The 26,673-nt window shown below is 46.3% G+C and overlaps 2 protein-coding genes and 1 non-coding gene across 3 annotated transcripts; 1 reads left to right on the top strand and 2 right to left on the bottom strand.

Annotated features, from left to right (window-relative positions):
- Nucleotides 1-7,921: 7,921 nt before the first annotated feature.
- On the bottom strand, nucleotides 7,922-8,003 carry TRNAL-UAG (transfer RNA leucine (anticodon UAG)). The gene has a single exon. It is a non-coding gene; the product is annotated as a tRNA-Leu (tRNA).
- A 1,554-nt stretch (nucleotides 8,004-9,557) lies between these two features.
- LOC142472983 (keratin, type I cytoskeletal 19-like) lies at nucleotides 9,558-15,385 on the top strand. The gene is made up of 8 exons (XM_075580132.1): nucleotides 9,558-10,409; nucleotides 11,281-11,363; nucleotides 11,671-11,827; nucleotides 12,085-12,246; nucleotides 12,755-12,880; nucleotides 13,216-13,436; nucleotides 13,874-13,908; nucleotides 14,398-15,385. Exons 1-8 carry the CDS (start codon nucleotides 9,774-9,776, stop codon nucleotides 14,454-14,456), a joined length of 1,479 nt encoding a protein of 492 aa, XP_075436247.1. The 5' UTR covers nucleotides 9,558-9,773; the 3' UTR covers nucleotides 14,457-15,385.
- Nucleotides 15,386-20,464: 5,079 nt separating this feature from the next.
- Nucleotides 20,465-25,246, bottom strand: LOC142472982 (keratin, type I cytoskeletal 19-like). The gene is made up of 8 exons (XM_075580131.1): nucleotides 24,566-25,246; nucleotides 23,738-23,820; nucleotides 23,132-23,288; nucleotides 22,712-22,873; nucleotides 22,078-22,203; nucleotides 21,493-21,713; nucleotides 21,036-21,070; nucleotides 20,465-20,628 (listed from the first exon to the last, which is right to left on the bottom strand). Exons 1-8 carry the CDS (start codon nucleotides 25,199-25,201, stop codon nucleotides 20,570-20,572), a joined length of 1,479 nt encoding a protein of 492 aa, XP_075436246.1. The 5' UTR covers nucleotides 25,202-25,246; the 3' UTR covers nucleotides 20,465-20,569.
- Between the last annotated feature and the right edge of the window lie 1,427 nt (nucleotides 25,247-26,673).

Raw genomic sequence — 26,673 nt, 5'->3', positions numbered from 1 at the left:
ACGCCCGGGGCCTGATTTATAGGGTGAATGTACAGTAACACCCGGGCCTGATTTATAGGGTGAATGTGCAGTAACGACCGGGGCCTGATTTATAGGGTGAATGTGCAGTAACGACCGGGGCCTGATTTATAGGGTGAATGTGCAGTAACGCCCGGGGCCTGATTTATATGGTGAATGTGCAGTAACGACCGGGGCCTGATTTATAGGGTGAATGTGCAGTAACGACTGGGGCCTGATTTATAGGGTGAATGTGCAGTAACGCCCGGGGCCTGATTTATAGGGTGAATGTGCAGTAACGCCCGGGGCCTGATTTATAGGGTGAATGTGCAGTAACGCCCGGGGCCTGATTTATAGGGTGAATGTGCAGTAACGACCGGGGCCTGATTTATAGGGTGAATGTGCAGTAACGACCGGGGCCTGATTTATAGGGTGAATGTGCAGTAACGCCCGGGGCCTGATTTATAGGGTGAATGTGCAGTAACGCCCGGGGCCTGATTTATAGGGTGAATGTGCAGTAACGACCGGGGCCTGATTTATAGGGTGAATGTGCAGTAACGCCCGGGGCCTGATTTATAGGGTGAATGTGCAGTAACGCCCGGGGCCTGATTTATAGGGTGAATGTGCAGTAACGCCCGGGGCCTGATTTATAGGGTGAATGTGCAGTAACGCCCGGGGCCTGATTTATAGGGTGAATGTGCAGTAACGCCCGGGGCCTGATTTATAAGGTGAATGTGCAGTAACGACCGGGGCCTGATTTATAGGGTGAATGTGCAGTAACGACCGGGGCCTGATTTATAGGGTGAATGTGCAGTAACGCCCGGGGCCTGATTTATAGGGCGAATGTGCAGTAACGCCCGGTGCCTGATTTATAGGGCGAATGTGCAGTAACGACCGTGACGGTGGCCTGTCGTGTGGCAGGTCCTTTATGTCTGCTTCAGCATAGACCAGGGGTAGCCAACTGAAGTCCACAAGGGCCACCTGCTTCAGCACAGGTGGCTCAGTCGTGACTGCACCTCCCTTTGCTGAAGCAAGGACATCCGGCAAACCTGACCTGTTGGTGTCCGTTGATGAGTGGAGTTGGCCACCCCTCGTTTGCTCCCTTTTCTAGGGGGCGAGGGGGGGGGAGGGTTGGACTGACCCCCGACAGGACCACTTCCTTATCCAGCGCTCGGGGGGGGGGGCGGCCTGGTCCAGACAAACGTTCCAGCGGCGATTCTATGACCCGGAAGTGCCAGCGAGTGGCACACGAACCCTGACACGTTAACGGTGAAATTCGGTAGGTCTGCACAATGCAAACCATTAACAAATGTAGCCAGGCTAAAAGCAAAAAATATGTTTTTGGAAACTAGGAAGCATTTTCTTTTCCTTGGGGTACGCTTGGACGATGGAAGTATTTCCTCAGCCCCCACCCTGTCCCCTGACGGAGCCGCTAAAGATGGAGGCGAGAGGGGGGCCGTTGCCTGCGCAAACTCCCTGTACGGCGCGCGGCGATATAAACCCGAAAGCGCTTACCTTCTCTGGCATCCTCCAGACATCTTCCCAGCAACTCCCGTTAACGTGGCATGCGCGGCGTCAGATGCTGCCATGACAACAGGGACGCGCCTAGGCATCACGGAAACGTCATGACGTCACGTAGCGTTTCGACGTGGCAACGGGCGTCACTTGATGCTGCTACGTCACATGGCGTTCCCGTTGTCATGGCAACGCGGCACCATTTGACGCCACACAGCCATATTGGTAGTCGCTGTAGTGGGGGGGGGGGAGGGGCGCCCTGACACGCCATTACCACCCAAAGGTTTACTAGGTAAACCTGTAGTCGGGAGATACGTTACCGAAACCAGAGTCTCCATGTGGAACCCAGAATGGTGACTACCCTGATTATAAGGGACTTGATTGCTATTGGCAAGGTTTCACTCCCACAGATGTACAGTGGTGTGAAAAAGAAAGTACACCCTCTTTGAATTCCATGGTTTTACCTATCAGGACATAATAACAATCATCTGTTCCTTAGCAGGTCCAAAGATAAGGTAAATACAACCTCAGATGAACAACAACACATGGACATATTACACCGTGTCGTGATTTATTTAACAAAAATAAAACCAAAATGGAGAAGCCATGTGTGAAAAACTAAGTACACCCTTACTGCTTCCATAGGAATGAAGATGTTAAGTAGCAGACAGGTGCTGCTAATCAAATGCCCTTGGATTAATTCATCAGCAGCAAGTGTGGCCACCTCTTTAAAAGCCGAAGTTTTAGCAGTTTGTTGCTGGTCTGGAGCATTCAGGTGTGTGTTAACACAATGCCAAGGAGGAAAGTCACCAGCAATGATCTTAGAGAAGCAATTGTTGCTGCCCATCAATCTGGAAGGGTTATAAGGCCATTTCCAACCAATTTAAAGTCCATCATTCTACAGTGAGAAAGATTATTCAAAAGTGGAAAGCATTCAAGACAGTTGCCAATCTTCCCAGGAGTGGACGTCCCAGCAAATTCACCCCAAGGTCAGACTGTGCAATGCTCAGAGAAATTGCAAAAAAAAACAAGACTTACATCTCAGGCTCTACAGGCCTCAGTTAGCATGTTAAATGTTAAAGTTCATGACAGTACAATTAGAAAAACAAGAGATAGGGTGACGATAAGCTGCACAGCCACGAAACTCCGTTTCCCAGGGAGACCGGCAGGTATAATGAAAAAGTGCACACTCCAATAAAGCAATAGGTCAGGTTTAATGCAGGTGGGTACATTAACAGGACAACACAAACGCACCTACGCGTTTCGTGTACAAGGCACTTTATTTGTCCTTGATAAAGTGCCTTGTGTACGAAACGCGTAGGTGCGTTCGTGTTGTCCTGTTAATGTACCCACCTGCATTAAACCTGACCTATTGCTTTATTGGAGTGTGCACTTTTTCATTATCCCTGCCGGTCTCCCTGGGAAACGGAGTTTCGTGGCTGTGCAGCTTATCGTCACCCTATCTCTTGCTGTTCTTCTACCTGGATGGGCTGCACGCCCTGGATATCCTGTTAAAGCATTAAGGTAAAGGGCCGCAGTGCCCAAACATATATACATATGTACACCTACACTGGCGACACACTTTATTCGAGCTCGGCTAGTCCCACGAATTCGGGTATACCCGGGTGTATTGAGGTTTGTGACTGTTTTCTGCCCAAGTACATTGAGGTATTTTCCAAGCAGGGATTGAAGTATTTTATTCCCTCTGGCTGCAATACTGCACAGTATATATATATATACTGCATTACAATTCATGAATTTATGCCATCTGGTAGACACGCGAAGCATTGCAGCCTATTAAATCCTAATCATTATCATTTAACAGATCAGCCGCCCGTCAGCCAGGCATGAACCCAGGCTGGGAAGGCAAACGCAACGGGGCTTGTCAGAGGTGAGGAGCGGCGCATTCCAGGTATCTGCCAGGTACATACCGGGTATTTGCTCGAATAAAGTGTGTCGGTGCAGTATGCTTTCATCATTCTGATACTGTTTATTCGGTAGGGGTGCCATAGTGTTTAAGTTGTGGAGGTCAAGTGGACCCCACTAGACACTTAGCCCCTGCCTGTTTATGTTATTTACAGTTCATGGACTCCACTGTTATCTTGATCATGCATATATGCTGTTGAGGAATTCTCTCTAATTGTGGAAGCATCACATTTGTTCTATTTTTGTACAATTTGAAAAAGTATGATTTGTTTGGAAGGGTTGCCAGGAGAAAGCCCCTTCTCTCTAAAAAGAACATGGCAGCACGGCTTAGGTTTGCAAAGTTGCATCTGAACAAACCACAAGACTTCTGGAACAATGTCCTTTGGACAGACGAGACAAAAGAGTAGATATTTGGCCTTAATGCACAGCGCCATGTTTGGCGAAAACCAAACACAGTATATCAGCACAAACGCCTCATACCAACTGCAAGCACGGTGGTGGAGGGGTGAATGTGCAGTAATGCCCGGGGCCTGATTTATAGGGTGAATGTGCAGTAACGACCGGGGCCTGATTTATAGGGCGAATGTGCAGTAACGCCCGGGGCCTGATTTATAGGGTGAATGTGCAGTAACGCCCGGGGCCTGATTTATAGGGTGAATGTGCAGTAACGCCCGGGGCCTGATTTATAGGGTGAATGTGCAGTAACGCCCGGGGCCTGATTTATAGGGTGAATGTGCAGTAACGACCGGGGCCTGATTTATAGGGTGAATGTGCAGTAACGACCGGGGCCTGATTTATAGGGTGAATGTGCAGTAACGCCCGGGGCCTGATTTATAGGGTGAATGTGCAGTAACGCCCGGGGCCTGATTTATAGGGTGAATGTGCAGTAACGACCGGGGCCTGATTTATAGGGTGAATGTGCAGTAACGCCCGGGGCCTGATTTATAGGGTGAATGTGCAGTAACGACCGGGGCCTGATTTATAGGGTGAATGTGCAGTAACGCCCGGGGCCTGATTTATAGGGTGAATGTGCAGTAACGACCGGGGCCTGATTTATAGGGTGAATGTGCAGTAAGGCCCGGGGCCTGATTTATAGGGTGAATGTGCAGTAACGCCCGGGCCTGATTTATAGGGTGAATGTGCAGTAACGCCCGGGGCCTGATTTATAAGGTGAATGTGCAGTAACGACCGGGGCCTGATTTATAGGGTGAATGTGCAGTAACGACCGGGGCCTGATTTATAGGGTGAATGTGCAGTAAGGCCCGGGGCCTGATTTATAGGGCGAATGTGCAGTAACGCCCGGTGCCTGATTTATAGGGCGAATGTGCAGTAACGACCGTGACGGTGGCCTGTCGTGTGGCAGGTCCTTTATGTCTGCTTCAGCATAGACCAGGGGTAGCCAACTGAAGTCCACAAGGGCCACCTGCTTCAGCACAGGTGGCTCAGTCGTGACTGCACCTCCCTTTGCTGAAGCAAGGACATCCGGCAAACCTGACCTGTTGGTGTCCGTTGATGAGTGGAGTTGGCCACCCCTCGTTTGCTCCCTTTTCTAGGGGGCGAGGGGGGGGGAGGGTTGGACTGACCCCCGACAGGACCACTTCCTTATCCAGCGCTCGGGGGGGGGGGGGCGGCCTGGTCCAGACAAACGTTCCAGCGGCGATTCTATGACCCGGAAGTGCCAGCGAGTGGCACACGAACCCTGACACGTTAACGGTGAAATTCGGTAGGTCTGCACAATGCAAACCATTAACAAATGTAGCCAGGCTAAAAGCAAAAAATATGTTTTTGGAAACTAGGAAGCATTTTCTTTTCCTTGGGGTACGCTTGGACGATGGAAGTATTTCCTCAGCCCCCACCCTGTCCCCTGACGGAGCCGCTAAAGATGGAGGCGAGAGGGGGGCCGTTGCCTGCGCAAACTCCCTGTACGGCGCGCGGCGATATAAACCCGAAAGCGCTTACCTTCTCTGGCATCCTCCAGACATCTTCCCAGCAACTCCCGTTAACGTGGCATGCGCGGCGTCAGATGCTGCCATGACAACAGGGACGCGCCTAGGCATCACGGAAACGTCATGACGTCACGTAGCGTTTCGACGTGGCAACGGGCGTCACTTGATGCTGCTACGTCACATGGCGTTCCCGTTGTCATGGCAACGCGGCACCATTTGACGCCACACAGCCATATTGGTAGTCGCTGTAGTGGGGGGGGGGGGGGGGAGGGGTGCCCTGACACGCCATTACCACCCAAAGGTTTACTAGGTAAACCTGTAGTCGGGAGATACGTTACCGAAACCAGAGTCTCCATGTGGAACCCAGAGTGGTGACTACCCTGATTATAAGGGACTTGATTGCTATTGGCAAGGTTTCACTCCCACAGATGTACAGTGGTGTGAAAAAGAAAGTACACCCTCTTTGAATTACATGGTTTTACCTATCAGGACATAATAACTATCATCTGTTCCTTAGCAGGTCCAAAGATAAGGTAAATACAACCTCAGATGAACAACAACACATGGACATATTACACCGTGTCGTGATTTATTTAACAAAAATAAAGCCAAAATGGAGAAGCCATGTGTGAAAAACTAAGTACGCCCTTACTGCTTCCATAGGAATTAAGATGCTAAGTAGCAGACAGGTGCTGCTAATCAAATGCCCTTGGATTAATTGATCATCAGCAAGTGACCACCTCTATAAAAGCCGAAGTTTTAGCAGTTTGCTGGTCTGTAGCATTCAGGTGTGTGTTAACACAATGCCAAGAGGAAAGACATCAGCAATGATCTTAGAGAAGCAATTGTTGCTGCCCATCAATCTGGGAAGGGTTATAAGGCCATTTCCAACCAATTTAAAGTCCATCATTCTACAGTGAGAAAGATTATTCAAAAGTGGAAAACATTCAAGACAGTTGCCAATCTTCCCAGGAGTGGACGTCCCAGCAAATTCACCCCAAGGTCAGACCGTGCAATGCTCAGAGAAATTGCAAAAAAAAACAAGAGTTACATCTCAGACTGTACAGGCCTCAGTTAGCATGTTAAATGTTAAAGTTCATGATAGTACAATTTGAAAAACAAGAGATAGGGTGATGATAAGCTGCACAGCCACGAAACTCCGTTTCCCCGGGAGACCGGAAGGTATAATGAAAAAGTGCACACTCCAATAAAGCAATAGGTCAGGTTTAATGCAGGTGGGTACATTAACAGGACAACACAAACGCACCTACGCGTTTCGTGCACAAGGCACTTTATTTGTCCTTGATAAAGTGCCTTGTGCACGAAACGCGTAGGTGCGTTCGTGTTGTCCTGTTAATGTACCCACCTGCATTAAACCTGACCTATTGCTTTATTGGAGTGTGCACTTTTTCATTATCCCTGCCGGTCTCCCTGGGAAACGGAGTTTCGTGGCTGTGCAGCTTATCGTCACCCTATCTCTTGCTGTTCTTCTACCTGGATGGGCTGCACGCCCTGGATATCCTGTTAAAGCATTAAGGTAAAGGGCCGCAGTGCCCAAACATATATACATATGTACACCTATGCTTTCATCATTCTGATACTGTTTATTCGGTAGGGGTGCCATAGTGTTTAAGTTGTGGAGGTCAAGTGGACCCCACTAGACACTTAGCCCCTGCCTGTTTATGTTATTTACAGTTCATGGACTCTCCACTGTTATCTTGATCATGCATATATGCTGTTGAGGAATTCTCTCTAATTGTGGAAGCATCACATTTGTTCTATTTTTGTACAATTTGAAAAAGTATGATTTGTTTGGAAGGGTTGCCAGGAGAAAGCCCCTTCTCTCTAAAAAGAACATGGCAGCACGGCTTAGGTTTGCAAAGTTGCATCTGAACAAACCACAAGACTTCTGGAACAATGTCCTTTGGACAGACGAGACAAAAGAGTAGATATTTGGCCTTAATGCACAGCGCTATGTTTGGCGAAAACTAAACACAGTATATCAGCACAAACGCCTCATACCAACTGCAAGCACGGTGGTGGAGGGGTGATGATTTAGGCCTTTTTTGCAGCCACAGGACCTGGGAACCTTGCAGTCATTGAGTCGACCATGAACTCCTCTGTATACCAAAGTATTCTAGAGTCAAATGTGAGGCCATCTGTCCGACAGCTAAAGCTTGGCCGAAATTGGGTCATGCAACAGGACAATGATCCCAAGCACACCCTTCTCTGCTTTTGAATATCTGCCACAAAATCAACTTCTTTTTAACTTTTGAATAGTTTTCAGTTTCAAGGCCTCCTTGTTTCAGAGATTACGGAGGCATGATTTATATTTTGTCTTGAAAATGGGCATGTAATTCTATGTTTGCTAAAGATTTCATACAGATTTCACTGTTATCGAAATATAATGTCACCTACTGCAAAATACACTGTGTTCAATATATCAAAGCACCAAATCAGACGTACACAAAACAGATGACGTCTATTTGAAAATCAAAATATATCTTCACAAAGATGTCATCTTTAAAGTGAAATAGTGGCAGCGGTGGGATTTGAACCCACACCTCCTTAGAGACTGGAGCCTAAATCCAGCGCCTTAGACCGCTCGGCCACGCTACCTGTCGCTTGATCTGTGTGACAAATCGGGAGGTGGAAAAAAATCTTTTACGTAGAAAGTTGACTGTTTAATCAACACAGTAAAACAATTCTACTGTATTTGCATGGCCGAATTGTTTCAATTGCTTGAGTCTCAACTGTTATCATTAACAATTTTATTTCTACTGTTTTTTAACTGTTTATCTATCTATATATTTCTCAACCCGTCGTATTTGTGTTTGCCTGTCTGTCCTGTCCCTAGGGGCAATCACATTGGACCTTTGGCCCGTCACTCCGCCTCAGGCCAATGAGATGGCTCCCTTGGCTCGCCCGCCCCCGCACACCTCTCATTGACCTGAGGCGGAGTGACGGGCCAAAGGTCACACGCACGCACGCACACACACACAGAGTCCCTCTGTCCCTCTGTCCCCCATCACGTGCACCGGCTCCCGGACAGAGGGGAAGCGCGGCACGGCCCTCCTACCCCAGCCGCCAACGTTCCCTTACCTCCCTGGCGCTCCCTTACCTCCCCGGCGCTCCCTTACCTCCCCGGCGCAACCTCCCCGGCGCTCCCTTACCTCCCCGGCGCTACCTCCCCAGCCGCTGGGGGTCCAAGCAGCCTCCTCAGATCTGCGCCAGTTCCACTCTCCCCCACCTCTCACTCCCGTTGTGTGTGTGTGTGTGTGTGTGTGTGGAGAGGGACATTTTACTCCTGCCAACAATTTGTGCCTCACTTTCACCCCTACCTTTGCCCTTCACCCCCCCTACCCCTGCCCTTCACCCCCCCCTACCCCTGCCCTTCACCCCCCCTACCCCTGCCGTTCACCGCCCCACCACTGCCCTTCACCCCTCCCTACCCCTGCTCTTCACCCCCCACCCCTGCCTTTCACCCCTTCCCCTGCCCTTCACCCCCCCCTACCCCTGCCCTCACCCCACCTAGCCCTGCCCTTCACCCCCCCTACCCCTGCCCTTCACCCCCCCTAACCCTGCCCTTCACCCCCCCCCCACCCCCTGCCCTTCACCCCCCCCACCCCCTGCCCTTCACCCCCCCGCACCCCGTGCCCTTCACCCCCCCCACCCCCTGGCCTAGAACTTGACGCCACGTCAATAACGTTCTAGAACACTGCGCTCCTTGACATTTAATAACTCAACCGTCACAATATTTTCTTCTTACTATTATAGGGAAAGACCCCTCTTTAGCTACAGGTGAGACATTTAATTAATACTCAGAATAGTAAAAGAAAATCAATTTTAGAAGATAGTAGCTAAAGCGTTGAAGCTAACCAAAAAAACCTCATAACCATTGAACAATTTGTTTATCAATTGATTTACTTGAAACACTAAGACTAGCTAACTTCACCAGCTAACTGATAGTAAAGAAGAAAGGGAACCCAACTGTTGACGGGTGTTACCACAAGCCGTGCATTAAAGGTTCTGTGACGCTCGTACAAAACATGAGTGTAACATTGCCAGACTGTGAGGAACGCTCCCCTCTGATGTTCAGCGCTGTAATAAACCCGCAGTGGCTCCCAACCTCTCTATAAACCTTTTTTTACATTGACATATTTCATAAATAGTGTTTTATTGTTAAAGCTCACTTTGAGGCAGATACACAACACACTGGAAAGGAATTAGATGCCTGTAAAGTGCGGTTAAATATTACTTAGCGCCCTACAACGCCCCCTGTGCTTCCTATAAAAGGGGACACACAGAGAGGGGAACATTTGTACTTCACTTGCTGAACAAGCTGCCGTGAAACTTGTGGCTCCATCTGGATCTAGCTTTGCCATCACCATGAGAAACTGCCATTCCTCTGCCGGGTCCCTCAAGGGAGGATGTCATGTTGGTGGTCATGCTCCTAAGATCTCCTGCCACATCTCTTCCCATCATGGTGGCTCACATCAAGTCCATCACGGAGGCTCTCATATGTCCCATCATGGTGGCTGTCATACATCTCACCATGGAGGATCCCATATGTCCCACCATGGAGGATCCCATGCTTCCCATCATGGGGGATCTCATAAGTCCCATAATGGAGGATCCCATGCTTCCCATCATGGAGGCCACTACGCAGCTCCCAGTGTCCATGGGGGATCAGGAGGTAAAGGAGTCTCCTTCTCTAAACACTCTTCTTTCAGTCACGGTTGTGGTGTTGGAAGTGTATATGGCGGTCACAGCCATGGAAGCCACTTTAGCAGTTGTGGGGGCCACGGTGGTTGGAAGAAGGACGGCCTGCTGGGCATCAATGAGAAGGAAACCATGCAGCTTCTGAATGACCGACTTTCATCCTACCTGGAGAGGGTGCGCTCACTGGAGCAGGAAAACGCCCAGCTGGAGAGAAAGATCTGCGAGTGGTATGCCAACAATGCCCCCAGCACATTCCCCGACTTCAACAGCTACTTCAGGACCATCGAGGAGCTCCAGTGCCAGGTAAAGTAAGAGCAGACAAGGAAAGCGACAATCATATTAATGTTTTACACAACAAGGGGGAGAATGCAGAAACAGAATAGGAATTTGGAAACATAACTGGGACCATCTGAACCTTCTAGTTCTCATTGTATTCTGGGACTTCTTACAAACATGGTAGATTAAAGCTTGCAAGCACAGTCCCATTTGACAACATTAATTGAGGTTCAATAAAGTCAAGTAACACCTTATTTTTTCATTTTAACATTATATATAATTTATGTTATACTGGGTGAATAGGTGACTTAAACCTCCACCGTATAGCATATAGCATATAAAAATATCACTTGTGAGCACATTCACATGTCTTAGACAGGTCTGCAGCCCTGCCTTTCAACCATTATCAACCAGCATACAGTGCTTCCACTGCAGCAAGGGATTCTGGGAAATGACATTCTGGGTTTACACCTCATGTCCTAAATAAAAACACAGCAGACATGTATGCCATGGCACACCCAGCATACTGTGTAATAGTTTTTTTTTTTAAATCAATGCGTTCCAACTGCAAAACGGAAGAAACAACAACACAGAAAACCGTTCCGTGTTTATTACAGTAATTAAATAGCATTATTTCCAAAAGGATCCATTTTCTTTAATGAATCTACATCAGTTTCGCACCGGTTTTGAAGCTGGAACACTTTGATACATACAATAACCTCTACTTTATGTCGTATGAACTTTAAAGTTGACGACTTTGGAAGCACAATAAAGGCCAAACATATTACTGTGTATAAACATTTGACCATATAAAAAGGTGGATGATGAAAGAGGATACGTAAACGACGTGGTAATACAATGGGACGGGCTGTTTCACATAACACAATGTCTATTACAGATCTCTGCAGCCACTCTGGAAAATGCCCGGAATGTTCTGCAGATAGACAATGCCAAACTGGCTGCGGATGACTTCAGAAACAAGTAAGTCTTCTGAACACCGAGTACAGAGGAAGGGAGAGAGGGAGAGAGAGATGGTAAGAGGGAGACAGTGTAAGTGAGAAAGAATGTTCCCTACAGTGAGAAGGTGATGAATGCACTGTTAACAATCTGCCAATGTCCATTCACTTCAGTAGAAGTTGATGCATAGTTAATTATGTGTTACTCCACTTCTCACTAGACTGAATGAGGATGGAGATATATCTATGTATGTAAATGTACACAACTTATGTCTTAATTCTGTGTCTATCTTGGCTTGGGCAGTAAATACATCTATAACTGTCTCCCGAAGGTATGAGATGGAGCTCAGGCTGAGGAACAATGTTGAGGCGGACCTGACCGGTCTACGCAGAGTCCTGGAAGGGCTGAACATGGAGAGCTGTGACCTGGAGATGCAGGTTCAAAACCTCCAGGAAGAGCTGCAGCAAATGAAGAGGAACCATGAAGAGGTAACGTACGGGGAAAGATATGAGGATCGTGAGGCTGAATAGAAGGCTCCAAAGATTGTAATCCTTTCCTCTTATTCTTACTGTATAAACCTTAGTAGAGATGGTAAACTGGAGGATAAAGAGATTTTCTTAAGGTCTCAAAGACTTCTTGGTATTCGAGGCAGGAGTTCATAACACCATCTTGGTGGTCAGCTATCTGATACAATCTACTGCACTTCCAACCCTACAACTATCACCCTTATCTTCTGCCACTGTAGGAGGTGAAATGTCTGTGCGCTCAGCTGGGCGCCAGAGTCAACGTGGAAGTGAACGCTGCTCCGTCTGTGGATATGAACGGGGCCTTGTCTGAGATCCGAGAGCAATATGAAAACCTGATGGAGAGGAACATGAGAGAGACGGAGAACATGTTCCTTACAAGGGTACCTGGCCTTCTTTGAGTTTCCTGGTTTCAATAAAGTTTAATTCAGGCACTTCAAATCTTTGCTCAAAGAAAAAGTGAGAAGTCACGTAAAGCCCTATAACTGCAAGTGCTGCACCTATATAATTTAGCCTTTCATTTCACTTTTCTACTATATTTTGTAATAAGTCAATTTTACCTGATTTTTTAAACTAAAAGTGATGTTCCCGGAGAATGGTCACCATCCAAGTGATGTATTCCCCAACAAGAGTAAACTGAACCCATATTACTATATACTCTGTCTGATAATGATTTCCCCAACTCAGCCCCATCATAGTACCCTACGATACACAAATATTACCGGGCTGAAAGATCGGCTACGTGAGTAAAGGCACTGACGATGAAAACAATGACACTGACTTTGTAGCAGGAGAGCCGAGTAAAACAAGGAAGTCAATGCATTCCGGGCATTGTCCCAGCAGGCCGCCTCTGTGGGTCATTATCTCTGTTCTGTGTCTCTGTCCTCATAGAGCGAGGAACTAAACCGGCAGGTGGCGTCCGGTTCTGAACAGCTGCAGTCAGTCCAAACCGAGATCATTGAGTTGAGGCGCTGTGTGCAGAGCCTGGAGATTGAGCTGCAGAGCGAGCTGAGCATGGTATGTTTTATCCCTTCACATCTTAAATATGCACTTATTCCTTATTACGTTGAGATATATGGTTGGATTCATATTCAAAACTCCATATGAATGATCGGGTTACAGGAGCGAATCCTATTTCACTAAAGAATAAAGATATAAACCTTTTGTGCATCAAGAATTCAGTGCTACCAAGTACAGCTATCCACCAAACAAAGCTTAGTACATTGGCCCCATAGTTTGTGCTACAGTGTATAGATACTATGTGTCCTACACATATTATTGTAGGACACACAGCTGGTATATTTTGTGTATCTGCATCACCTCTCACGCCCGTTATGCCCCATGTATTATAGAAATCAGCCCTGGAATGCACCTTGGCAGAGACACAGGCCACTTACAGTTCCCAGCTCGCCCAACTACAAGGTCTCATTGACAACGTGGAAGGGCAGCTGGCCCAGATCCGATCGGACCTGGAGCGTCAGAACCATGAGTACCGGGTCCTCATGGACCAGAAGACCCATCTGGAGATGGAGATCGCTACTTACAAACGTCTGCTGGAAGGACATGACATCCAGTATGTAACACAACATCCCGTTTAGGGCCTGTTCTTCTGAGGTGGGGTAGATCTATATTGATATAGCCTCATCTCTTTTTATTAGTTTTGTATGAATAAACTCACTTTCATTACAACAGCTATTTGGACGCTCTCTATGCATTCAGAGGAATCTCAAGTTTTCTTGAGATATTTTGTTAACGACTAATGTATACTATACAATGAGGTGAAAATGTGAGAAAATAACTTTTCATTATAATGTTGAAAAAGTGGTGTGTAAAATAGCTTCTGTATGGTTTTAACAACAGTGAAAAAAAGGAAGTAACCCCCCCATTAATGTTAGAGATACAGTACAACCAAAGCGTTTAGAAATAGGGTAGGGAAACTGAGCAAAGTGACGGGACTATAATCTATTTTTAATACGTAATAATCCTTAAATGTTCTTCTTTACTCTGCAGTGCTACAGGACACCACATCTCAGGGGGCAAACACGGTGAGTAGAAATAGAACCTGCGGGTTCTCAAAGTCATTGCAATATAACCAGTGCACTAAAGCTCACCATCCTACAGGTAACAGGAGACTCAACCTCACCCTCTCTGCCCCCCATCCCCTCTAGCAATCCCAGGCACTGCCATAGTCTCTTCCTCGATCCCTTTCTCCGGAATCGTCACTAACATTAGTATATCTCCTCCTTTACTCACGCATTTTCTCACCCAACAGGCAGGGGTCATCCAAGCGTGATCCGTGCCATCCTTCCTGAATCAGCTATATGTGCCATTGACCCTAAGGGCCGGCATTGCTAACTCTGGCCGTATACCACGGGTCGCGCCTTCTTTGGCTCACGGCCAATGAATGTTCCAGGCTCTTGAATGTAGTAATAATGCTACAAAAGGAGACACAAAATATCACATTGTTCTGTAGTATTAAATAATTTTTGGGGTCTGAATCGGCTATAATAACTCCCCACGTCTTTCCTTTTTAGGGTGTCACCAGAGCGTGGCTCATCCCACCACTGAACACGTCCACCGCGCCAAATGTTAAACACACCCGACGCTTCTGGGGAGAAGTCTAGGTGTAACCTCAAAACCGAGGAACCTCAGAACACACGAAGAACAGAATGATTCACTAACCTCCCTGGAAATCGATGCTCTGCCTTTGTCTGAAGCTGCGTTTTGGAAATGTCCAAGTCTATATTTCTTGTTTTTTTTTTTCCTCAGCAAATTCTTTACTTTTTCAAAAATGGTAGATTGTATGTGATAAATCCAATGGCTTGGGGGGAAAACGCATTAACTGTGAGATCAGGTGAAACACACATTATTCTCAAGGGCTCAGAAACCTGCAGATTCTGGATAGGTACGATGATGATGATGATGATGATGATGATGATGATGATAAGCATGATGAGGGAGAACTTGTGGTTAAGATACAGATCTGTGAAGTGGGACATCCCTGTGGGTAACTTTTATACCTGTATTTAGTCATTTTTCTAAATTCAGATTGCAAGCTCTCTAGGCGAGAGATGAATAGCACATATAATATTGTATAGATGGACTTATGGTTATAAAATTCCCCTTCTTATTTTGTCTATACATTTTTTCCTTCTAAAGATGGCAAAAATAACTCCTCCGATGCAGCCATGCTGCTTAGCGACAGATAATTGTTCAAAAAGCCAGTATATACTGCAGTGTGCACCTGTATTCAGCAGTGGTAATGTAACCCATTAAATGCAACCGTTGTGATGTATAAGTGATCGCCGAGAGTAAGCATGTTCTCATGCATATATCTACGGGTGAATCACAAATACTGATGGTATTGGGCTGTAATGGCCAGATTTTACCTTCCCTATTCTCTATGATTATTCTGCTTATTCACTGGGACTTGTCAGAATTTCTTGAATAAACTCTTTCTTTTGTCGCATGCAAACTGCTGTTGTGTACAATTAATACACTTTGCATTTCATAGGCATGTAAATAATGAGCACACACGTGTCATGTATGTGGCTGTCAATGCAGAGAGCCGTATGTATGTACAAACACCATTTCCTGCAGTGTCAGATTAATGCTCACACACCACTTCGAAAGTGTCAAATGCAACAGAACTGACAACGCAAAGCCCTGTACTAAAAACACGTTACACGGGTCGAGTTCAGACTTCTACATGCCCCTTAAGTGTTTAATACAGGGGGTGCACAATCTTTTCCTGCTGTGCCCCTCTGCCTGCTCACCCCCCCCCCTGTATTAAATGACACCGCGGGCCATTGTGACGTGACCCCACAGTGTCATTTGACGCTGTGTTGCCGACAAGGTAAGTGAAGTTGCAGAGGCCTCACGCGATCCCCAGCATTAATTGAAATGCTTTTGGGGAAGAGCGTGGGGTTGCTGTAACAGCCACACCAGTGCCGCCACCGCCCCCTCCACCCCCACAAAAAGTGCACCCTCCAGTTTGCAAACCCTGGTCTAATAGCACGTATAGCGACAAATTAGTGCAGAGCAAAATAAATGTGAGCGCAAGCCTTAATTGAAAATGTTTTATTTAAATAAGAAAAAAAGTTAAATGCATTAAAATTGAAACTCAAGCGTGTGTCTTTTCATTACACAAAGTGCCAACAAGCTGCCAGCATCTTACCTCCAACTACATTGATTAGAGTCCAACAATTGTTCCCTTGTCAAAAGTTTACCCTGGAATTGCATGTTCCCTCTTTGCTTCACCTTTGGGGATAACCACTAATTAAAAAATAAGTCTGACGAGCATTGTATTGGCTCTTTAGATGAAATAAAGGTTGTGCCTCCTGTTCCACTGGATACCGCGTGTCCACCACAATCTCAGCCTGGTCAAGTTAAAGATTTCCACCAAGTGTGGGGGGCACCTGATGTTAAATCACCTCTCCGCTATATTTTGTATACAAGTCATGTTTAATGGTGGTGAGTACACAGTTACGAGGGAGCGTCGGGCAGCCCGAGACTAAAGCCCGATCCCGAAACACTGGCTGCCTAAACATGGAGGAGTTTCTCACTCTCGTACTCGCTCTCTCGTTCCTCGCTCTCTCTCTCTCGTTCCTCGCTCTCTCTCTCGTTCTCTCTCGTTCCTCGCTCTCTCTCTCGTACTCGCTCTCTCTCGTTCCTCGCTCTCTCTCTCTCGTACTCGCTCTCTCTCGTTCGTCGCTCTCTCTCGTACTCGCTCTCTCTCGTTCCTCTCTCTCTCGTTCCTCTCTCTCTCGTACTCGCTCTCTCACTCTCTCTCGTACCCGCTCTCTCGTTTCTCTCTCTCTTTCATTCTCTCTCGTTCCTCGCTCTCTCATTCTCTCGTTCCTCGCTCTCTCTCATTCTCTCACGTTCTCTCTCGTTCCTCACTCTCTCTCGTTCCTCGCGCTCTCTCTCGTTCCTCGCTCTCTCTCGTTCTTCACTCTCTCTCTCGTTCCTCGCTCTCTCGTTCCTCACTCTTTCTCTCGTACTCGCTCTCTCTCGTACTCGCTCTCTCACTCTCTCGTACTCGCTCTCTCGTACTCGCTCTCTCGTACTCTCTCGTACTCGCTCTCTCGTACTCTCTCTCGTACTCGCTCTCTCACTCTCTCGTACTCGCTCTCTCACTCTCGTACTCGCTCTCTCACTCTCTCTCGTACTCGCTCTCTCAGTCTCTCTTGTACTCGCTCTCTCTCTCGTACTCGCTCTCTCACTCTCTCTCGTACTCGCTCTCTCACTCTCTCTCGTACTCGCTCTCTCGTGCGCTCTCTCGTACTCTGCTGTGGGTGACCATTGGGGAATGCCCCTGCCACCTTCTCTTACAGACAATCCCAGAGACTTTTTGCAATTAATTGGTGTGTGAGCGAGAAGGAACGCCGGCTACGAAAGATATGTAGTAATTAAGTCAATAGACTATAATATAATGACCACTGACGGTGCTTGGAACCTAATATATGAAACCACAAGACAAGTGTCCCATATATAGCCCTCAAGTATTCTAAAGTCACATAAAATACATATCCATTTAAACCCGTTCCTGACCCTGCCCTATAATGATAATGGGGACACCCCCTTCTCTTGTGGTTTTTATATATGTCTCAGAGCCACGGTGATGGGAGCTGCCGCCCTGAGATGTCACTGGCAGACCCGCGGTGGCAACCCTACCTGCCACAATAAGGCTGCGCTTACAGTGCTGGCTACGCAACCGCGTGACATCAGCCGTAGCTATTGCGATTCCTGCACTCTGGCGCAGGAGACCAAGGAAGGGTGACGGGGCGTGGCTGTGAGCGCTTAGCCCTCATTGGCTGAACTGCTCACATGTCGCCGACGTTACTCGGTGATTGCCAAAAAAGTAAAAATCCTTTGACTACCAGTGATTGCCGTTGCTCTGCAGCACAGTCGCGCCCATTATGGGCACCCACGGCGGACCATGTGACTTGTTGCGACGTCGCCGTAGCCAGCACTATAAACGCAGCCTGAGGGTGCATGCGCATGGTTCATAAGCGTATGCATACTGTATCGTCACAGATATTAATGTTGGCTGTTGAGGGTACCGATGGTATGTTGGCAACTGCTTCAAACATGGCAGCGGGTGTGCTTGTTGCAGGTACGTTGGCTGTAAGTATGTTGCATGAAAGTGAATATTAGTGTTTTTTCTCTGTTGAGACCCCTTTGCTGATGCCAGTAAGAGTGATGACTGGCTCCCAGCGGGGACAGAAGATTCCATTCATATAAGGATCCAGCAGAGGAACGGCAGACAGACCCTCACTGCAGTACAGGGCATCGCTGATGATTACCATAAAAAGAAACTAGTTAAAGCCTTTAAGTGCAATATATCTAGTTATTGCCGGTCTCCTTTGAGGTTTTGTGCCCTTCATTAAGACGCCAGGTTCTCATAGCCACCCATTGTATTGTTGCAGGTGTGTGTGTCTATGTTGAATGCTCACATCTTGCGACTTTCTTTGAGGTTGGACTTGCAAAGGATGACCAGTTGAAAGTTCATGGGTTTTAACCTGCAAGTCTTCATCTACAGCTTCCAGTTAAAGGACTCTCCTGCGATGAGTAGAAATATCCCCACCGATCCCCTTGTCACAAGTTTATGGCCTCGCCAAGCTTGTGACATGCCACTCATTCTAGGCCTTAAATAAACTGGGTAACATTGCATCGACGTTGTTTTGGGGCAGTCATGTTTGTGACTTATGTCTCGAGGTTGTGTGAGTGAGAAACTCCTTCATGTTCAGGCAGCCAGTGTTTCGGGATCGGGATTTAGTCTCGGGCTGCCCGACGCTCCCTCGTAACTGTGTACTCGCCCCCATTAAACATGACTTGTATACAAAATATAGCGGAGAGGTGAGATAACATCAGGCGCCCCCCACACTTGGTGGAAATCATTAACTTGACCAGGCTGAGATTGTGGTGGACACGCGGTATCCGGTGGAACAGGAGGCACAACCTTTATTTCATCTAAAGAGCCAATACAATGCTCGTCAGACTTTTGTTAAATTAGTGGTTATCCCCAAAGCTGAAGCAAAGAGGGAACATGCAATTCCAGGGTAAACTTTTGACAAGGGAACAATTGTTGGACGGTAATCCGTGTAGTTGGAGGTAAGATGCTGGCAGCTTGTTGGCACTTTGTGTAATGAAAAGAAACACGCTTGAGTTTCAATTTTAATGCTGTTTCATGTATTTAACTGTTTTTCTTATTTAAATAAAACATTTTCAATTAAAGCTTACATTCACATTTATTTTGCTCTGCAGTAATTTGTTGCTATATAAGTGCTATTAGGGTTTGCAAACTGGGGGGTGCCCTTTTTTGGGGGTGGGGGGGGGGGTGATGGCGGCACTGGTGTGGCTGTTACAGCAACCCCACGCTCTTCCCCAAAGCATTTCAATTAATGCTGGGGATCGCGCGAGGCCTCTGCAACTTCACTTACCTTGTCGGCAACACAGCGTCAAATGACACTGTGGGGTCACGTCACAATGCCCGGCGGTGTCATTTGATGCAGGGAAGGGGGGGGGGGGGGGCGGCAGAGGGGCACAGCAGGAAAAGATTGTGCACCCCCTGTATTAAACACTTAAGGGGCACGTAGAAGTCTGAACTCGACCCGTGTAACGTGTTTTTAGTACAGGGCTTTGCGTTGTCAGTTCTGTTGCATTTGACACTTTCTAAGTGGTATGTGAGCATTAACCTGACACTGCAGGAAATGGTGTTTGTACATACATACGGCTCTCTGCATTTACAGCCACTTACACGACACGTGTGTGCTCAGTATTTACATACCTATGAAATGCAAAGTGTATTAATTGTACACAACAGCAGTTTGCATGCGACAAAAGAAAGAGTTTATTCAAGAAATTCTGACAAAGTTCCAGTGAATAAGCAGAATAATCATAGAGAAGAGGGAAGGTAAAATCTGGACAGTACCGCCCATTACCATCAGTATTTGTGATTCACCCGTAGATATATGCATGAGAACATGCTCAGTCTCGGCGATCACTTATACATCACAACGGTTGCATTTAATGGGTTACATTGTCACTGCTGAATACAGGTGCACACTGCAGTATATACTGGCTTTTTGAACAATTATCTGTCACTAAGCAGCATGGCTGCATCGGAGTGGTTATTTTTGCCATCTTTAGAAGGAAAAATGGTATAGACAAAAATAACAACCATAAGTCCATCTATACAATTTTATATGTGCTATTGATCTCTCACCTAGAGAGCTTGCAATCTGAATTTAGAAAAATGACTAAATACAGGTATAAAAGTTACCCACAGGGATGTCCCACTTCACAGCTCTGTATCTTATCCACAAGTTCTCCCTCATCATGCTTATCATCATCATCATCATCATCATCATCATCATCATCGTACCTATCCAGAATCTGCAGGTTTCTGAGCCCTTGAGAATAATGTGTGTTTCACCTGATCTCACAGTTAATGCGTTTTCCCCCCAAACCATTGGATTTATCACATACAATCTACCATTTAACAAAAAAAAGTAAAAAATTTGCTGAGGAAAAAAACAAAACAAGAAAATATAGACTTGGACATTTCCCAAACGCAGCTTCAGAAAAAGGCCGAGCATCGATTTCCAGGGAGTTTAGTGAATAATTCCGTTCTCCGTGTGTTCTGAGGTTCCGCGGTGTTGATGTTACACCTAGACTTCTCCCCAGAAGCGTCGGGTGTCTTTAACATTTGGCGTGGTGGACATGTTCAGTGGTGGGATGAGCCACGCTCTGGTGACACCCTAAAAAGGAAAGACGTGGGGAGTTATTAGAGTCGATTCAGACCCCAAAAATTATTTAATACTACAGAACAATGTGATATTTTGTGTCGCCTTTTGTAGCATTATTACTACATTCAAGAGCCTGGAACTTTCATTGGCCGTGAGCCAGAGAAGGCGCGATTCGTGCTATACGGCCTGAGTTAGCAATGCCGGCCCTTAGGGTCAATGGCACATATAGCTGATTCAGGAATGATGGCACGGATCACGCTTGGATCAAGGAAGAGACTATGGCAGTGCCTGGGATTGCTAGAGGGGATGGGGGCAGAGAGGGTGAGGTGGAGTCTCCTGTTACCTGTAGGATGGTGAGCTTTAGTGCACTGGTTATATTGCAATGACTTTGAGAACCCGCAGGTTCTATTTCTACTCACCGTGTTTGCCCCCTGAGATGTGGTGTCCTGTAACGCTGCAGAGTAAAGAAGAACATTTAAGGATTATTAGGTATTAAAAATAGATTATAGTCCCGTCACTTTGCTCAGTCTCCCTCCCCTATTTCTAACGCTTTGGTTGTACTGTATCTCTAACATTAATGGGGGGTTACTTCCTTTCTGTCACTGTCACTAAAACTGTAGAACTATTTTACACACCACTTTTTCAACATTATAGTGAAAAGTTATTTTCTCACATTTTCACCTCATTGTATAGTCTACATTAGTCGTTAACAAAATGTCTCAAGAAAACTTGAGATTCCTCTGAATGCATAGACAGCGTCCAAATAGCTGTTGTAATGAAAGTGAGTTTATTCATATAAAAGGAATGAAGCTACCTCAATATAGATCTACCCCACCACTGAAGAACAGGCCCTAAACGGGATGTCGTGTTACATACTGGATGTCATGTCCTTCCAGCAGACGTTTGTAAGTAGCGATCTCCATCTCCAGATGGGTCTTCTGGTCCATGAGGACCCGGTACTCATGGTTCTGGCGCTCCAGGTCCGATCGGATCTGTGCCAGCTGTCCTTCCACATTGTCGATCAGACCTTGTAGTTGGGCGAGCTGGGAACTGTAAGTGGCCTGTGTCTCTGCCAAAGTGCATTCCAGGGCTGATTTCTATCATACATGGAGCATAGCGGGCGTGAGACGTGATGCAGATACACAAAATATACCAGCTGTATGTCCTACAATAATATGTGTAGGACACAAATAGTCTATACACTGTAGCACAAGCTATGGGGCCAATGTACTAAGCTTTGTTTGGTGGATAGCTGTACTTGATAGCACTGAATTCTTGATGCACAAAAGGTTTAACAGTTAAATCTTAATTAATATGCCCTTATATCTTAATGCTTTCGTGAAATAGGAATAGCTCCTGTAAACCAATCATTCATATGGAGTCTTGAATATGCATCCAACCATATATCTCATCGTAATAAGGAATAAGTGCATATTTAAGACATGAAGGGATAAAACGTACCATGCTCAGCTCGCTCTGCAGCTCAATCTCCAGGCTCTGCACACAGCGCCTAAACTCAATGATCTCGGTTTGGACTGACTGCAGCTGTTCAGAACCGGACGCCACCTGACGGTTCAGTTCCTCGCTCTATGAGGACAGAGACACAGAACAGAGATAATGACCCACAGAGGCGGGATCCTGGGACAATGCCCGGAATGCATTGACTTCCTCGTTTTACTCGGCTCCCCTGCTACAAAGTCACTGTCATTGTTTTCATCGTCAGTGCCTTTACTCACGTAGCCGATCTTTCAGCCCGGTAATATTTGTGTATCGTAGGGTACTATGATGGGGCTGAGTTGGGGAAATCATTATCAGACAGAGTATATAGTAATATGGGTTCAGTTTACTTTTGTTGGGGAATAAATCACTTGGATGGTGAGCATTTCTCCAGGAACATCCCTTTTAGTTTAAACAATCAGGTAAAATTGACTTATTACAGAATATAGTCAAATAGTGAAATGAAAGGCTAAATTATATAGGTGCAGCACTTGCACTTATAGGGCTTTACGTGACTTCTCGCTATTCTTTGAGCAAAGATTTGAAGTGCCTGAATTAAACTTTATTGAAACCAGGAAACTCAAAGAAGGCCAGGTACCCTTGTAAGGAACATGTTCTCCGTCTCTCTCAAGTTCCTCTCCATCAGGTTTTCATATTGTTCTCGGATCTCAGACAAGGCCCCGTTCATATCCACAGACGGAGCAGCGTTCACTTCCACGTTGACTCTGGCGCCCAGCTGAGCGCACAGACATTTCACCTCCTACAGTGGCAGAAGAAGGGTGATAGTTGTAGGGTTGGGAGTGCAGTAGGTCATTGTATCAGATAGCTGACCACCAAGATGGTGCTATGAACTCCTGCCTCGAATACCAAGAAGTCTTTGAGACCTTAAGAGAATCTCTTTATCCTCCAGTTTACCATCTCTACTAAGGTGTATACAGTAAGAATAAGAGGAAAGGATTACAATCTTTGGAGCCTTCTATTCATCCTCACGATCCTCATATCTTTCCCCGTACGTTACCTCTTCATGGTTCCTCTTCATTTGCTGCAGCTCTTCCTGGAGGTTTTGAACCTGCATCTCCAGGTCATATCTCTCCATGTTCAACCCCTCCAGGACTCGGCGTAGACCGCTCAGGTCCGCCTCAGCATTGTTCCTCAGCCTGAGCTCCATCTCATACCTTTGGGAGACAGTTATAGATGTATTTACTGCCCAAGCCAAGACAGACAAAGAATTAAGACATAAGTTGTGTACATTTACATCCATAGATATATCTCCATCCTCATTCAGTCTAGTGAGAAGTGGAGTAATACACAATTAACTATGCATCAACTTCTACTGAAGTGAATGGACATTGGTAGATTGTTAACAGTGCATTCATCACCTTCTCACCTTCTTACCATCTCTCTCTCCCTCTCTCCCTCTCTCCCTCTCTCTCTCTCTCTCTCTCTTTCTCTCTCTCTCTCTCTCTCTCTCTCTCTCTCTCTCTCTCTCTCTCTCTCTCTCTCTCTCTCTCTCTCTCTCTCTCTCTCTCTCTCTCTCTCTCTCTCTCTCTCTCTCTCTCTCTCTCTCTCTCTCTCTCTCTCTCTCTCTCTCTCTCTCTCTGTACTCAGTGTTCAGAAGACTTACTTGTTTCTGAAGTCATCCGCAGCCAGTTTGGCATTGTCTATCTGCAGAACAATCCTGGCATTTCCCAGAGTGACTGCAGAGATCTGTAATAGACATTCTGTTGTGAGAAACAGCCCGTCCCATTGTATTCCCACGTAGTTTACATATCCTCTTTCATCATACACCTTTTTTTATATGGTCAAATGTTTATACACAGTAATATGTTTGGCCTTTATTGTGCTTTCAAAGTCGTCAACTTTAAAGTTCATACGACATAAAGTAGAGGTTACTGTATGTATCAAAGTGTCGCAGCTTCAAAACCGGAGCGACACTGATGTAGATTCATTAAAGAAAATGAATCCTTTTGTAAATAATGCTATTTAATTACTGTAATAAACACGGAATGGTTTTCTGTGTTTCTTCTTTAAGTTCCCAGCTGAAAGACATTGATAAATACACACTTTTATACAGTATGCTGTGTGCTCCGGCATAAATGTTTGCTGTCTTAATGATTTAGGACATGAGGTGTACAAACACACACACACACACACACACACACACACACACACACACACACACACACACACACACACACACACACACACACACACACACACACACACACACACACACACACACACACACACACACACACACACACGTCAAATGGGACAGTGCTTGCAAGCTTTAATCTGCCATCTTTGTAAGAAGTCCCAGAATACAATGAGAACTAGAAGGTTCAGATGGTCCCAGTTATGTTTCCAAATTCCTATTCTGTTTCTGCATTCTCCCCCTTGTTGTGTAAAACATTAATATTATTGTCGCTTTACTTGTCTGCTCGTACTTTACCTGGCACTGGAGCTCCTCCATGGTCCTGAAGTAGCTGTTGAAGTCAGGGGATGAGCTGGGGGCATTGTTGGCATACCACTCGCAGATCTTTCTCTCCAGCTGGGCGTTTTCCTGCTCCAGTGAGCGCACCCTCTCCAGATAGGATGAAAGTCGGTCATTCAGAAGCTGCATGGTTTCCTTCTCATTGATGCCCAGCAGGCCGTCCTTCTTCCAACCACCGTGGCCCCCACAACTGCTAAAGCGGCTTCCGTGGCTGTGACCGCTATGTACACTTCCAACACCACAACCGTGACTGAAAGAAGAGTGTTTAGAGAAGGAGACACCTTTACCTCCTGATCCCCCATGGACACTGGGAGCTGCGTAGTGGCCTCCATGATGAGAAGAATGGGATCCTCCATGGTGGGACATATGGGATTCCCCATGGTGGGATGTATGGCAGCCACCAATATGGGACATATGGGATCCTCCATGGTGGGATGTATGGCAGCCACCATGATGGGACATATGAGAGCCCCCATGATGGACTTGATGTGAGCCACCATGATGGGAAGAGATGTGGCAGGAGATCTTAGGAGCATGACCACCAACATGACATCCTCCCTTGAGGGACCCGGCAGAGGAATGGCAGTTTCTCATGGTGATGGCAAAGCTAGATCCAGATGGAGCCACAAGTTTCACGACAGCTTGTTCAGCAAGTGAAGTATCAATGTTCCTCTCTGTGTGTCCCCTTTTATAGGAAGCACAGGGGGCGTTGTAGGACGCTGAGTAATATTTAACCGCACTTTACAGGCATCTAATTCCTTTCCAGTGTGTTGTTTATCTGCCTCAAAGTGAGCTTTAACAATAAAACACTATTTATGAAATATGTCAATGGAAAAAAAGGTTTATTGAGAGATTGAGAGTCACTGTGGGTTTATTACAGCGCTGAACATCAGAGGGGAGCGTTCCTCACAGCCTGGCAATGTTACACTCATGTTTAATGCACAGCTTGTGGTAACACCCGTCAACAGTTGGGTTCCCTTCTTCTTTACAATCAGTTAGCTGGTGAAGTTAGTTAGTCTTTGAGTTTCAAGTACATCAACTGATAAACAAATTGTTCAACGGTTATGAGGTTTTCTTTGGGTTAGCTTCAACGCTTTAGTTACTATCTTCTAAAATTGATTTTCTTTGACTATTATGAGTATTAATTAAATGTCTCACCTGTAGCTAAAAGAGGGGTCTTTCCCTATAATAGTAAGAAGAAAATATTGTGATGGTTGAGTTGTTAGATGTCAAGGAGTGCAGTGTTCTAGAACGTTATTGACGTGGGGTCAAGTTCTAGTAAAAATGTGTCATTTATCGTATTGTGTTGCAGTTACATTGCTTATTTACAGGTGTGGTTGATTTGTGGTGTTGTACAGATAAAAGTGAATAAAAAGTTGCTCAACGGGATTTCGATTTCCACAAGGAAAGAGCCCATTGTGTTGTATTGTATTGTGTGTCTTTATTTATATAGCGCCATTAATGTACATAGCGCGTCACAGCAGTAATACACGTGGTAATCAAATAAATAACAGATAATATAAATAACAGGTCATGGGAATAAGTGCTTTAGACATAAAAGTAACATTAAGGAAGAGGAGTCCCTGCCCCGAGGAGCTTACAGTCTATGACGTTATACTATGTCGTGAGGCTCTTGGAGTGCCAAAACCCCCATGATGTGATGGCTACTGTATGACATAGGGCATCCAGGGGGTTAATGCACAATGGGTTTTCATTGTGTGCTATAAGGGTAAAATATGTGTTAATCAAATTTCTCTGGAGCAGATTGTTTTAGAGAGAGTTTTTTGAGATTACAGATTTTTTTTGGAGGACAAATGCTGTGCCAGGGGGAGTGTGATGCTGTGCCGGGGGGAGAGTGTGATGCTGCTGTGCCAGGGGGAGAGTGTGATGCTGCGCCAGGGGGAGAGTGTGATGCTGCTGTGCCAGGGGGGGAGTGTGATGCTGCTGTGCCAGGGGGAGAGTGTGATGCTGCTGTGCCAGGGGGAGAGGGTGATGCTGTGCCAGGGGGAGTGTGATGCTGCTGTGCCAGGGGGGGAGTGTGATGCTGCTGTGCCAGGGGGAGAGTG

The sequence above is a fragment of the Ascaphus truei genome, chromosome 23, assembly GCF_040206685.1.
Source record: "Ascaphus truei isolate aAscTru1 chromosome 23, aAscTru1.hap1, whole genome shotgun sequence".
Classification (NCBI taxonomy): Eukaryota; Metazoa; Chordata; class Amphibia; order Anura; family Ascaphidae; genus Ascaphus; species Ascaphus truei.
This window is presented reverse-complemented; position numbering and strand designations above follow the sequence as displayed.

Excerpts from the sequence above, each read along its gene's own strand:
- LOC142472982 (XM_075580131.1), bottom strand. The coding sequence starts at position 25,201 with ATGAGAAACTGCCATTCCTCTGCCGGGTCCCTCAAGGGAGGATGTCAT. Across the intron at positions 23,821-24,565 it reads TGGAGGAGCTCCAGTGCCAG|ATCTCTGCAGTCACTCTGGG; the intron begins GTAAAGTACGAG and ends TGTCTATTACAG. Across the intron at positions 22,874-23,131 it reads TGAAGAGGAACCATGAAGAG|GAGGTGAAATGTCTGTGCGC; the intron begins GTAACGTACGGG and ends CTGCCACTGTAG.
- LOC142472983 (XM_075580132.1), top strand. The coding sequence starts at position 9,774 with ATGAGAAACTGCCATTCCTCTGCCGGGTCCCTCAAGGGAGGATGTCAT. Across the intron at positions 10,410-11,280 it reads TCGAGGAGCTCCAGTGCCAG|ATCTCTGCAGCCACTCTGGA; the intron begins GTAAAGTAAGAG and ends TGTCTATTACAG. Across the intron at positions 12,881-13,215 it reads TGCAGAGCGAGCTGAGCATG|AAATCAGCCCTGGAATGCAC; the intron begins GTATGTTTTATC and ends CATGTATTATAG.